Source organism: Oncorhynchus masou, chromosome 5 (assembly GCF_036934945.1).
Source record: "Oncorhynchus masou masou isolate Uvic2021 chromosome 5, UVic_Omas_1.1, whole genome shotgun sequence".
Taxonomy (NCBI): domain Eukaryota; kingdom Metazoa; phylum Chordata; class Actinopteri; order Salmoniformes; family Salmonidae; genus Oncorhynchus; species Oncorhynchus masou.
Window position 1 is genome coordinate 37,855,601 of NC_088216.1, and position 14,901 is coordinate 37,870,501.

Sequence of the window (14,901 nt, forward strand, 5' to 3'; positions counted from 1 at the left end):
GACTGGTTCCACATCCACCATAGTGGCTTGAAGCGTGCTGGAAAGGACAATGTCAAAATAAAATATCCAAAGCCAGCACAGTACAGTTAGAAGCAGTACAGTTTGGGTCAGCACAATAGTGTGAAAAGTGTTTAAATTCTCCACCCGTCTTTCTGACTATGAAAGATTGTAGTAATTGAAGGATTGCCTATAAAGGATTATTGTAATGTTAAGATTTGTAAGGGATTAAGACATGAATAGATTGTAGCGCCAGATTTGGTTCACAAAGATTTAACTAATTGTGCATGAATGCTATCCTTCATATCCGATTGGCTCAAAGCTTTAATAAATTTTCATGTTTTTATCATAAATGTATTGTTCATTCCCATAAAACCCCTAAATAGGAATGCATTTAAGAATTTAAGTTTTGGATCCTTATCAACAGGTTTCAAATGATTGTACGACCGAGCCTCAATAATCTCAGGGTGATTGCACCAAAACACAGGCTGTGTTCAATAGGTACCAAACAGAATAAAACGGACTGAAACAGGCAGGGACAATGTGGACATTTTTTACTAGTGTGAGTCTGTATTAACGTTGAGTATCCTTGACGTCACTTCTATGGGTATAATATAAAGCTGTCTTCCAAATGGTTTCACGTGAAGTTGTCTGGGAGCTTTACAACTTACAGTTTTATTGCCATGGACACAGGAAGAAAGTAGAATCCGTAAAAAACAACAAAAAAGAAGACAAACAAAGAAAAACCTTTAAAAAAAGTGTGACATTTGTTTTGGAGACACCTGATGACCTGGAGTAAGCAGCACTTGAGAATACTGGAGAGATATAGAGAGGAGGAAATAGGAAGAGAGAGGCTGAGTCCTAAATGGCACCGTATTACCTACTAGTGTACCAGAGCCCTAGTGTACTACTTTTGACAAGGGTCTATAGGGCTCTGGTCAAGAGTAGTGCACTGTATAAAGAATAGGGTACCATTTGGCTTACACAGGAGAGAGGGACAATAGACAGATGGCACCTATGCCACGTTGGCAGTGCTCTGCAAAAAAGAGGAGCTGGAGAGGACAGATGCTGTGGCGCTATGGCTGCATCTAGATTCTCCAAACAGATTTCAACAATGGGGGAGACTTCCTCTCGTCTAGCCAATGCTTGACAGGTAGTGCACACTTTGGGAGAAGTGTGAAGGAATCCGGACAGAGCCTTTGAGAAGAAGGGTACTAGGACAGAGAGGGAGGGTCAAAACAATGGTCATGCCCCATCTCATTATCCTCCGTCCTCCCTTAGGGTTCTCCAGGGTGAAGTTTCCCCTAGCTACAGATTTAGGACGAGCTTCCTCTCCCCCAATCCTAACCTTAACTATTAGTGGAGAAAATGCTACTGTCTTGGGATCAGTTATTACCAATGCTTCCCACTTCCCCCAAAAGCTCCAGGTTAGAAGCCATAACCAAAGATCTAGGATCAGCTCATCCTCTCTCCCCAATCGTAAACCATCCTTAACCATTGTCCATTACAGGGAGGAAATAATGCAAAACCGTCCCTTGATCAGTGTTTAAAGTGAGCAGGGGTGGGCAAGTCCACCCATGTGGTCCCGTGGTGGGACCGATGTCCCTGAGACCTATAGGTTCTCCCCAGGCTGGTACTGGGGCTCGGTGGAGGTAAAGTAATCTTCCAGGAAGCCCTGGAGGTACTCGAAGGTGGGCCTCTCCTCGGCATCCTTCCTCCAGCAGATGAGCATGAGCTCGTGCATTGAGTTCGGGCACTCGCCGGGACATGGCATCCGGTATCCGCGCTCCACCTGCTCCAGCACCTCCCTGTTCACCATACCTGAAGGGACGGGGTGGGGGGGAGGGGAGACCGCATTTGTCTATCAAGATTCTCTGAATTGTTTTAAAGAGCCATTTGTACAACTTTTCTAGGGCATATTCTGAATCTGCCACGAGCCCCAAAAAATATCTAATTATAGCTAAAAACAATATATTTTAATGCAAACCTTTCCTTTGTGAATACTATAATAACCACACGGAACATACAAACCCTGCCCTTTCTGTTCACTTCTCAGTGCAATTGTATGTAAAGGCTAATCTCGGGCTATTGTTTAGTCAATGTCTATGGAACCCTGAAGAAGGCATTGTGTGTCGAAATATTGGTGTTTTATACCTATAGAGTGTGGGACTACCTTTAGAATTGTTTCATAAAGGAAAGTAAATGGTACCTGGATATGGTACTCTGCCTTTGGTGGCGAGTTCAGTGAGCAGGACCCCAAATGACCAGACATCTGACTTGATGGTGAAGCGGCCGTAAAGGGCAGCCTCTGGCGCCGTCCACTTAATGGGGAACTTGGCTCCTGGGGAAACAAACATTTGAATTGATGACTCATGGTCTTTTATCAATGTACCTTTGACTACGGTAGCCAAAATATCTGTGCTTTTAACTCAAAGAAATCAATAAAAAGGTATTTTTCCTAAAACAAGGTTTAAGCCTCTACAGTCTGCTGAAAATGGAAGACGTGGCTTACTTTTGTCGTTACATTTTTCCTTTCACTGCATGTTATTTAGCCCCTTCATTACAACCACTGAAGTCACAGAGTGAGTCATCAAGAGACCAGTTGGAATGAAAACCAGGTTAAACAGGGCCCTCCAAAACCAGGTTTAGTATTTTAATGTTTTAGGCAAGTCAATTAATAACACGTTCTTATTTCCAATGATGGCCTACCAAGAGGAAAAGGCCTCCTGTGGGGACAGGGGCTGGTATTAAAAATAACAAAACAAACTTTAGGACAAGAGAGACACCACAACACTACATAAAGTGAGACCTAAGACAACATGGCCGCAACATGACAGCAGCACAACATGACAGCAGCACAAACATGGTACAAACGCTGCTAGGCACGGACAATAGCATGAAGTGCAAAAATGTAGACGACAATAGATCACTCGAAGCAGCCACAAGTGTCAGTTAGATGGAGATAAAAACTGTGCAGTTTGAGTGTTTTTTGCAGCTCATTCCAGTCACTAGCTGCGGCAAACTGAAAAGAGGAGCAACCCAGGGATGAGTGTTTTACAATGACAGCCTACACCGGCCAAACCCTAACAAGGACGACACTGGGCTAATTGTGCACCGCCCTATGGGACTCCCGATCACGGCCGGTTGTGATACAGCCTGGGATCAGGGTTAGTTTGGCAGCCAGGGTGAAAGACAAGCGATTACAATAGATAAAGGAAACAAAGCCGAGATTTAACCTTAGCCTGCAGCTTGTGTTTTGGAGGTGTTCAGAACAAGGTTAAGGGCAGAGAAAGCTTGCTGGACACTAACAAAGCTTTTTTGTAGAGCGTTTAACACAAAATCCGGGGTGGGGCCAGCGGAGTATAAGACTGTATCATCTGCATATAAATGGATGAGAGCGCTTCTTACTGCCTGAGTTATGTTGTTGATGTAAATTGCGAAGAGCTTGGGGCTTAGAATCGAGTCTTAGGGTACTCTCTTGCTGACAGGTAGTGGCTGAGACAGCAGATGTTCTGACTTTACACATTGGACTCTGAGATAGGTAGTTAGCAAACCAGGCCAAAGTCCCCTCAGAGACACCAATACTCCTTAGCCGACCTACAAGAATGGAATGGTCTACCGTAATCAAAAGATTTGTCAGAGTCAATAAAAACAGCAGCACAACATTGCTTAGAGTCAAGTGCAGTGGTGAAATAATGTAGGACCTTTAAGGTTGCAGTGACAAATCCATTACCTGAGTGGAAAGCAGATTGCATACCAGAGAGAATACTATAGACATCAAGAAAGCCAGTCAGTTGATTATTGACAAGTTTTTCAAAATTTGATAAACAGGGCAAGATAGAAATTGGCCTTGATCAGCTTGATCTCCCCCTTTAAATAAAGGATGCACAGTGGCTGCCTTCCAAGCACTGGGAAAATCCCCTGAGTGGAGAGACAGGTTAAAAAGGAACATTGTCGTGAATCATGGGATGGATGTAACTCTCACGCCCGCAGAGCTACAACAGGCTCTGGGATGGAGAGAGCAGGAGTCCAAGAAGATGGAGAGTCAACAGGACAGGAAGAGGAACAGGAGGGAGAGAGCTGAGAGACATCGCAGCCAGCAGAGGAAGAAGGAAGCAGCCCCCAGTTTATCCAAACCATCACCATTGTCACCGAAGATAGAGGCAGCATTTTTGCTTTTCCTGCAGAGCCTTTTTCTAGAACACCTCTCTCTTTTTGGGACATTTTTTATTTTGAGCTTTAATTGCTGTTTGTAGCTGTTTGGATGGGAGCCTCTGCTTTTAACCCACAGGGAAAGGACCATATCATTTGTATTTTCCTTTAGGAGGATCAGGATTGGGTTTCCTCAAGGTTGGGAGCTAGGATATCCATAGGATAAGTAGACTCTCTGTAAAGGGCTTCGCTTGAATAAACACACGCGGTGCGTTTCCTCTTGAGGCCACTGACCGAAATAGACCGGAGAGTTTCCTCCCTTTGTTACCGGTGTGGGTCCATGCTTGGGGTGTGTATGAGAAATATCTTAGGACGTTAGTCTAAGGCATGTCACGATGACTATCGTTGTTCGTCTCGTGGGACACTAGGTCCCATTACAGTGTATAACTCCAGGTCCACAGGTGAAGGGTTTGTGACGCGCACCCGTGGGTGTAAAACTAAGGTATTTATTAAAATGATAAGTTGTTGAGAGGAGAAAGCATACTCACCACTCCATTTCCCCTGGTCGTATAGCCTTAGGAGAGCCTGACAAACTACGGGTCGCCCTACCTCAGAGCTGGACGCCCCACTGAGTGGTTTTTAATAAAACTCCAGCTGTGACTGGTATCAGCGGGATGCTGGGATCGGAACTGGGCTGGAAGGGCAACAGCCGTAGGTATTAGGCCTGAAGCAGGGGTAACCTAGGCTAGATCATTCATCTCAAGGGAGAGGCGTGAGTCAGGCAAGACAACATGCAGAATTTCATTGTTTCAAGTTCTTTCTCGACAATGCAACAATAATAAAAGATCAGAATACGAACCAAGTAAATGGCTCAGTAGAATAGAATAAACATGTTAGTATAATACAGGGAGGCACAATTTATAGCACAATATTTACACATTTACAGTGCCTTGCGAAAGTATTCGGCCCCCTTGAACTTTGCGACCTTTTGCCACATTTCAGGCTTCAAACATAAAGATATAAAACTGTATTTTTTTGTGAAGAATCAACAACAAGTGGGACACAATCATGAAGTGGAACGACATTTATTTGATATTTCAAACTTTTTTAACAAATCAAAAACTGAAAAATTGGGCGTGCAAAATTATTCAGCCCCCTTAAGTTAATACTTTGTAGCGCCACCTTTTGCTGCGATTACAGCTGTAAGTCACTTGGGGTATGTCTCTATCAGTTTTGCACATCGAGAGACTGAAATTTTTCCCATTCCTCCTTGCAAAACAGCTCGAGCTCAGTGAGGTTGGATGGAGAGCATTTGTGAACAGCAGTTTTCAGTTCTTTCCACAGATTCTCGATTGGATTCAGGTCTGGACTTTGACTTGGCCATTCTAACACCTGGATATGTTTATTTTTGAACCATTCCATTGTAGATTTTGCTTTATGTTTTGGATCATTGTCTTGTTGGAAGACAAATCTCCGTCTCAGTCTCAGGTCTTTTGCAGACTCCATCAGGTTTTCTTCCAGAATGGTCCTGTATTTGGCTCCATCCATCTTCTCATCAATTTTAACCATCTTCCCTGTCCCTGCTGAAGAAAAGCAGGCCCAAACCATGATGCTGCCACCACAATGTTTGACAGTGGAGATGGTGTGTTCAGGGTGATGAGCTGTGTTGCTTTTACGCCAAACATAACATTTTGCATTGTTGCCAAAAAGTTCAATTTTGGTTTCATCTGACCAGAGCACCTTCTTCCACATGTTTGGTGTGTCTCCCAGGTGGCTTGTGGCAAACTTTAAACTACACTTTTTATGGATATCTTTAAGAAATGGCTTTGTTCTTGCCACTCTTCCATAAAGGCCAGATTTGTGCAATATACGACTGATTGTTGTCCTATGGACAGAGTCTCCCACCTCAGCTGTAGATCTCTGCAGTTCATCCAGAGTGATCATGGGCCTCTTTGCTGCATCTCTGATCAGTCTTCTCCTTGTATGAGCTGAAAGTTTAGAGGGACGGCCAGGTCTTGGTAGATTTGCAGTGGTCTGATACTCCTTTCATTTCAATATTATCGCTTGCACAGTGCTCCTTGGGATGCTTAAAGCTTGGGAAATCTTTTTGTATTCAAATCCGGCTTTAAACTTCTTCACAACAGTATCTCGGACCTGCCTGGTGTGTTCCTTGTTCTTCATGATGCTCTCTGCCCTTTTAACGGACCTTTGAGACTATCACAGTGCAGGTGCATTTATACGGAGACTTGATTACACACAGGTGGATTGTATTTATCATCATTAGTCATTTAGGTCAACATTGGATCATTCAGAGATCCTCACTGAACTTCTGGAGAGAGTTTGCTGCACTGAAAGTAAAGGGGCTGAATAATTCTGCACGCCCAATTTTTCAGTTTTTGATTTGTTAAAAAAGTTTGAAATATCCAATAAATGTCGTTCCACTTCATGATTGAGTCCCACTTGTTGTTGATTCTTCACAAAAAAATACAGTTTTATATCTTTATGTTTGAAGCCTGAAATGTGGCAAAAGGTCGCAAAGTTCAAGGGGCCCGAATACTTTCGCAAGGCACTGTATCAGAGAAAGGGGGGATTGGCGGGTGTTTTAAATTGAGCAGTATGAGTAATACTAAATAAGAGTCTGGTAGCAGTAATTGTGATATGTGTGTAACTTGAATGTATTTGTGTTTGTGTGTGCATGTTATATGTGTGTGGCAAGTAAGTCCAGGTGGTCATTCCAGTTCAAGTGTTCAGTAGCGTTGGAGCCAGTTCATTTTTGGCAGTTTTCATTACATTTTTTTGATGATATCGCTCATTTATAATATCATATTTCATTTCTATATAGAGGTATGGTGTATGCATTATTTGGTTATGTGGTCTCTTATTATGGTCCTATGATTTGAATTAGAAATAGGTCAACTACGCCCTCTAGCCTCAATTAGTTGGTGCTACAGGTGGGCCCGCCCAGATGGCCACATACTGGTATAAGAGACGTTTGGGAAACCGGGTTGGCATAAAAAAAATGTTTTATCTTGATCTTTTTCCATTTACCTGGATGATTGAAAGCTAAAGCTGCAGTTAAAAAAAACATGCCCTTTATATGGAAGAAACACAACAAGGCAAAAAAGGAATTGGTGGAAATGGAAGAAGCTGAGCTGGCTGCAGCTCAGCTTGATTGTGGATTGTGGAGATTGTTTGATTGTGGCTCAGGAGATGATTGTGGTCTACAGGAAAAGGAGGACCGAACACGCCCCCATTCTCATCGACGGGGCTGTAGTGGAGCAGGTTGAGAGGCCCTTGGTGTCACATCAACAACAAACTAGAATGGTCCAAACAGATCCTCAAAACGTTCTACAGCTGCAACATCGAGAGCATCCTGACTGGTTGCATCACTGCCTGGTACGGCAAATGCTCGGCCTCTGAGGGTAGTGCGTACAGAGGGTACAGTACATCACTGGGGCTAAGCTGCCTGCCATCCAGGACCTCTACATCAGGCAGTGTCAGAGGAAGGCCCTAAAAATTGTCAAAGACCCCAGCCACCCCAGTCATAGACCGTTCTCTCTACTACCGCATGGCAAGTGGTACCGCAAATAGTCTAGGACAAAAAGGCTTCTCAACAGTTTTTACCCCCAAGCCATAAGTCTCCTGAACAGGTAATCAAATGGCTACCCAGACTATTTGCGTTGTGTGCCCAATCCAACCCCTCTTTTTTACGCTGCTGCTGCTACTCTCTGTTTATTATATATGCATACTCACTTTAACTATACATTCATGTACATACTACCTCAATTGGGCTGACCAACCAGTGCTCCCGCACATTGGCTAACCGGGCTATCTGCATTGTGTCCCAACACCCACCAACCCCTCTTTTACACTACTGCTACTCTCTATTCATCATATATGCATAGTCACTTTAACCATATCTACATACTACCTCAAATCAACCTGACTAACCAGTGTCTGTATGTAGCCTCGCTACTGTATATAGCATGTCTTTTTACTGTTGTTTTATTTCTTTATTTACCCATTGTTCACCTAATACCTTTTTCGCACTATTGGTTAGAGCCTGTAAGTAGGCATTTTACTGTAAGGTCTACACCTGTTGTATTCGGCGCACGTGACAAATAACCTTTGATTTGATGCATCCGCTGCCAAAATGTACATTTTAAAAGAATGTGAAAAATCCTCTGTGGCACAAACAAGAAAGAGTTAAGTGGGTGACCATAAAAGAGACTGAACTGAAGCTTACCACAAAGCCTATGAGGCATTCTGACAACTGTATGGAGAAAACTGGATTGAACTTGACCAAAATAGCTCTGAGGCATTCAACATCACAGGGTTTACCTACTCCTACTGAGTCTGGTAGCAGCAATTGTGAAGTGTGTGTGTGTAACTTGAATGTATTTGTGTTTGTGTGCGGCAAGTAAGTCCAGGTGGGTACAGGATCCAAACAGGGAGACCGACAAGCTGAGGTCTGGACATGAGTCACATGACTTGGACTCGAGTCAGACTCAAGTCACAAATATGATGACTTGCAACTCAACTTTGACTTTAACACCAATGACTCGTGATTTGACCTTGAGCCTTATGACTCGACCTGACTTGATACCCTCCCCAAACCCATATATGAAAAATGATGCTATTAAAAAAACTCTTCATTTAACGGATTAAAGTTTGAATTGGACAGCAGCCAATCAAATTGTGCCAGCAGAGAAGAATTTGCGCATGGCAGTGCAGAGGAAAGTCGGCGGGTGAATTCAGATTGAGCAACTGGAAAAATGATACCCAAAATGATCATTGTCTGATATACAGACTATACTGAAGTCAACAAAAAACATATTGTAATTTGCAAAACGTGTGGGAAGAAAATTACAGATGTAGGTGCAACAACTTCCAACTTTGTTCAACATTTGAAGCTGCACAAAGAACGGTAAGTCGTGGCTAATATAGCAGACAGCTATATATATATATATATATATATATAACTTTGCTAGTATAGCATGTAGGCTAACATAACATTAAATCAATGAGCCTCCACACTGTCAGCCAGTGTGGGAATGTGATCATTGCACCCAAGATTGAGACCAGGCAAGATTGTGCTACTGCCCCACTCAATTATTTTTTTAATATGCTTACAGATTTGAACAATATCAGATGAACAGAAGTGTCATAAGTGAACCACAACCGTCTCCAATCTCACAGTTCATGGAGACCCATGTAGGGCAGTACAGCATGAATCATCCACAGCAGAAAGCTATCAACAATGCAATACTGTCCGACTTGGTTATCGATTGCAACTTTCCTCTGTCTATTGTGGAAAACAAGAGTTTTCGGCACTTTCTGTCAGAGGTTGACAGTAAGTACAGCCCAGTGTATCACAGAACATTGACATCAAAAGTAGAGAACCTCGCTACAGAGAGACGTTCAAAACTGAAAACTCAGTTGAGCAACACAGACCATGTTTCAGTCACAGTGGACATTTGGTTCCGACCGAACGATGAGGGGGTTCCTTGGTGTCCCTGTGCACTGTACGAAGAAAGATGGAGAGAGGATACAGCACAAGTCCAATCTCTTGGCCTGTGTCCGCTTCAAAGGCCCACACACGGCCGAAAGCTTCTGTGAGCAATTTGAGGCCATATACTGTATGTGGTGAGTACAGCAGGTGAGTACAACTGTATGTGGTGAGTATATCATTAGTGACAATGCTGCCAACATGAGAAAAGCATTCACCGTGTGCTTCCCCATTTAACAAGTACATGAAGTACATGACGAAGATCACCTTGATGACCGAAAGCTCTGGAATGACCTAACCCTGGAAGACCAGCAAACAGTGGATGCTGCTATTGCAAAAAAAAACAGCGCTTGGGGTGTTTTGCCCACACTCTCCAGCTGGTAGTGGGAGATGGCTTGAAAGAAACAAAAAGTGATGACTCCTTCTCTTTCAAAGTTATCAAAAATCAGCTTACTGCTACACACAAGCACAACATTCAAAGAGGTGTTTGAGGCTTAATTTGGGGAAAGAGGCATCCCTGCTGCTGTGAAAAAGGCTGGGCACAAGGAGTTGTTGTTCACAGTACGGGAGTGGAATAAGTTGAAGGAGTTGGTGGACATCCTGAAGCCATTTGGAGAAGCAACAGGTATGACACAGTGGGAGAAGATAGTCACAAGCAGTTCTGTTGTTCCCTTGGTCCTGTCCCTGAATCACCACCTGGAGCAGCGGATGCCTCAAGTCCATTTCCTGAGCGGCCTGGTCAGAAGTCTCCAGGCATCCCTGAACAAAAGACTTCTTGGAATCTCCGTCAATGTGAAAATGGCCAGGACACAAGACGGAATCACTGCCCCCTTTTCAGATCCAGTCTACCTCAATGCAGCTGCCTTGGATCAGGCTTTTTCTCCGATGTGGGTGGAGCACCATGTGCTGGTCAAGGAGGAGGTCAAGGAGGAGGTGGCACAAAGAGTTAACGGTAAATATTGAGTTTAATGTAACTTTTTCTCATAATTTAATCCAATTGACTGCAACAATAATAATATTTCAGTTTAACCCACTGCATCATCAATACTCTAATACCGGCCTTTTTGTTTCTGCTATGCTTTTACATGTTTTGCCAGAACTGATTCTGCAAGGTGCTACAGGGACTGATGAGGAAGAGTGAGAGGACCATAGTCTTGGACAAGAAGAAGGGCTGTTTGCAGCATACTGTAAGAGGCAGAAGAAAGCTGTTGGGACCTCTCCAGCACTACAGCTAAGTCACTACCTTGACATATGCGAAGGACAGAATGCCCTCTTGTTTTGGGCAATGAACAGGAAGGCTCTTCCTTCACTGTCCCGAGTGGCCATCAGGGTCTTGGCAGTGCCTGCCTCCAGTGCTCCGGTGGAGCATATCTTCAGCCATGGTGGCATCATACCGCGGCCTCATTGTGCAGAAATGACTGACAGACTTTCATCGAATTTGGTATTCTGCAAAGGCAATGCATTATAGGGCCCTGAGATAAAGAGGGAAAAAATGAAACTGTTTATGCAGGCCAGCGTTCAAATTGTAGGCCTACTTGAAGTTCAGTGTCAGTTGTTTTGATGTACCTTTTAATAAATGATTGTATGGCAGGATTGTTTTAGGTGTCTAGAGTATATCTGGAGAGAGAGAGATAGAGAGCACTACAATATTTTGTTTTTGTTGTCATTTTGATGGGTCTTTCTCATGGCTACCCATGTATTTCCATGGAAATATAAAGTTTATTTGGAAAGTAATAAATATATTTTTTAAAAAGCCTTCATGATTTGCATAAATTGTATATACTATTACTCTTGTTAAATATGAAATGGTATTACATTTGGTGAAGAGCACATTATGACTTGTTTAGGACTCGAAACTCAAAGTTTAGGACTTGAATTGATACTTGGCGGTCTTGACTTGAGACTTGACTCGGATTTGCCTGTCTTGACTTGGGACTTGAATTCCTTGGTCCCACCTCTGCCGACAAGCACAGCAGCCACAGCAGCAGCCACTAACACTCATAGATGGTGCTAATATCCAGGCAACTCAAAGAGCAGGTTCAAACCAGGCTAATGCTACTAACACACATGCATATTATTAATATTAGCTCTCTGAGTACATCCAAGGGCCAGCCGTACTGCCCTGTTCTGAACCAAGTCCTTTTTTGTGGCACTTGACCATACGACTGAACAGTAGTCCAGGTGTGACAAAACTAGGGCCTGTAGGACCTGCCTTGTTGACAGTGCTGTCAAGAAGGCAGAGCAGTGCCTTATAATGGACATACTTCTCCCTATCTTAGCTACTGTTGTATCAATATGTTTTGACCATGACAGTTTACAATCCAGGGTAACTCCAAGCAGTTTAGTCACCTCAACTTGCTCAATTTCCACATTATTTATTACAAGATTTAGTGAATGATTTGTCCCAAAATACAATGCGTTTAGTTTTAGAAATATTTCGGACTAACTTATTCCTTGCCACCCACGTTAAAATAACTGCAGCTCAATGTTAAGTGTTGCAGTCATTTCAGAAGTAAGGCCTACCAGGGGTGAAAAATGTTTGGGATACCAAGTTGGCATACATTTGAACCACATATGTTTTACCTTGATCTTTTTAGTTTACCTGGAATATTAGAACCTTTGTTTACCTTGCACTTATCATTATGGATTCTACAAATAAATTGTTTTAAGTTTTATTCATGAAGTCTTCGGTTTCATTTGAATTCTAGGGTTTTCTAATTGGATTGTGGATGTGTGTCTCAATCTTGCAACTGCTTTTCCCACGGCTATTCGAAATCCGCTACAAGCAGTCTGACGGCTTGTAGATAAACTCTCTGAGACTGTTGGTATAAGATCTCATTCTCCGATATCGTCTGCCTAAAAGTAAGGAAGTGAACAGCTCGTGGCTGGGGTGTGTGGAGTCCTTGATGATGCTGCAGGACTTCCTCAGGCACTGTTTCAAGTAGATGTCCTGGATGGGTGGGAACACGGCACACTGGGCCGTCTTCACCACCTGCTGGAGGACCTTGTATTCGTGGGCGGAGCAATTTCCGTACCAGGCCGTGATGCAACCGGTCAGGACACTCTTGATGGTGCAGCGATAGTATTAGGAGAGTACCCAGGGGTGGCATAAGACATTTTTCCAGCTGCCTTAGGAAGTAGAAGCACCGTTGTGCCCTCTTGATAAGAGTGGTGGTGTTGTTGGTCCTTGTCAAGTTCTTGGTGATGTGGAAGCAGAGGAACTTAAAACTGTAGTCTCTACTCCAGTCTTGTTGATGTCGATGTCTTTGCTTCCTGAAGTCAACAATCAACTCCTTTGTTTTGCTGACGTTGAGGGAGAGGTTGTCCTGGCATCACAATTTTAGTTCACGTACCTAGAGATATTGGACCCGGACCAGAGCCTTACCCTGTCTGGAAGTGTAAACATTATCCTCTAAGAGGAGGGGAAATTGGCCACTTTATACATAGAGACCAGTTGGAAGGAAAACCAGGTTAAACACGGGTCCTCCAAAACCAGGTTTAGAACACACAACTACAGATTTGACCTGGACTGAAGCCTTACCCTGTCTGGCAGTGTACTCGTTGTCCTCTATGAGGCGGGCCAGGCCGAAGTCGGCCACTTTACACACCAGGTTGTCTCCTACGAGGATGTTGGCAGCCCTGAGGTCTCTGTGGACGTAGTTCATCCTCTCTACGTATGCCATCCCTGCTGCAATCTGGAAGAGTAGAGGAGAAATGAGATGAAATGAGAGAGAGAGTTAGAGGATGAGAATGGATAGAGGGAAAAGGATAAAAAGTGAGAGGAAGAATAGATACGGCAGAAAGAGGGACAATCGGGGGATAAGGAGGGGAACAAAAGAAGATGGCAAAATAACTTAAATTGACTTAAATAATATAATTACATGAAAGGTATAATCAACATTGCACTGAATGTCCCACCTGAGATGCCATATCCACTAGCTGGGGTAGACGTAGCAGCTTGCCCGTGTCACCTTTGAGGAAGTCCAACAGGCTACCTGTGGGAGCGACAGTGTTATCAGCTTAATGAGAGAGAGAAGGCAGGAGGGAGGGAACACAAGAACATGATGTGTGTGAGCATGCACATGCCAGCTTGAACCATTGTCCACTGTAGTCAGTGATGATGAAGTGTGTGTGTTTGTGTGTCTCATGTACTAAGTAAGTGATGATTATGATTACGTGGCACCCTATTCCCTACATAGTGCAATACCTACGTGATAATGTGTGTGTTTGTAACAATAGTGGTAGCCACATCTGTTCTACAACCCATCCCTGGAAGCAACGTTATTTTTGGAAACGATGGACAGCCATACTGATAATAATGATGATGTGTGTGGTCTACAGTTACCTTGGGTCATGTACTCAGTGACGATGTAGATGGGTTCCTCAGACACCACAGCGTAGAGCTGCACCAGTTTCTCGTGTCTCAGCTTCTTCATGACCTGCGCCTCCTGGAGGAAGGCCTCTGGGGACATGGTGCCTGTCTTCAGGGTCTTGATGGCCACCCGTGTTGTACCGTTCCACTTCCCTGTGGAAACACAAAAGCTATAGGTTAGAAACCATAGCCAACGTAGCTAAAGGAGTACATTATTTCTCTTGGCGACCCAGACAACCCGTGGTACAGGCACACGTTTCTGCCACAAGCAACCACACAGTTCTTATATGAAGTTATAGGTGAAATACATGAAATTGGAATGAAAAGTAGAGCATGACAAAAATGCTATTTTTGGATCCGACACTGATTGTTTTTAGAATTAAAATATTCACAAGAACCAATATATCTGCCAATATTTGTATTAATATAGTTGGATTTAATTTTTTTACAAATCTGTATGATTGTGCTTAAAACAGCCCTTCAAAAAGGTACTCAGAAAGCAGATTTTTGTTATTTGAGGAAGAGCATTAATGTAAGAGCACAAGAAAGACAATATTTTTTTATGGAAAAACTGTGTTACTCTTGTGAAAGGAGGATAAACTGCACTGATTCCAGCAACAACAAAAAAAGTGTATCTGAAGACTGAGCTGCCTCATGCTAGCCAGCTGGAAAACAACGGCAACCAATACATTTTCATTGTATTGGTATTTAGCCATGTTTTCATCGATTGTAGGGCTGTAAAGCCACTGAATTCTGGTAGTTGTCACTTAAAAGGAAAAACATTAAATCACAACATTTAAAAGGAAAAGCATCAATCATAACATTTGCCGCTGGCACAGCGCTGCCTCTCGCCCCAAGTGTTGCTTCAGTG

General features: G+C 43.3%; 2 protein-coding genes across 2 annotated transcripts in view; one reads left to right on the top strand and one right to left on the bottom strand.

Moving 5' to 3' along the window:
• LOC135539553 (vesicle-associated membrane protein-associated protein B-like) overlaps positions 1-14,901 on the top strand; it is a 394,574-nt gene that overhangs the window by 176,702 nt on the left and 202,971 nt on the right. The window lies entirely within an intron of this gene.
• Positions 537-14,901, bottom strand: part of LOC135539549 (proto-oncogene tyrosine-protein kinase Src-like) — a 37,492-nt gene continuing 23,127 nt past the window's right edge. The window contains exons 9-13 of the mRNA XM_064965482.1: positions 14,004-14,183; positions 13,577-13,653; positions 13,200-13,353; positions 2,207-2,338; positions 537-1,818 (exon numbers count right to left, since the gene is read on the bottom strand). Coding sequence (XP_064821554.1) covers positions 1,610-1,818; positions 2,207-2,338; positions 13,200-13,353; positions 13,577-13,653; positions 14,004-14,183 — 752 coding nt within the window. The 3' untranslated portion in view covers positions 537-1,609. The remainder of the gene's footprint in view (positions 1,819-2,206; positions 2,339-13,199; positions 13,354-13,576; positions 13,654-14,003; positions 14,184-14,901) is intronic.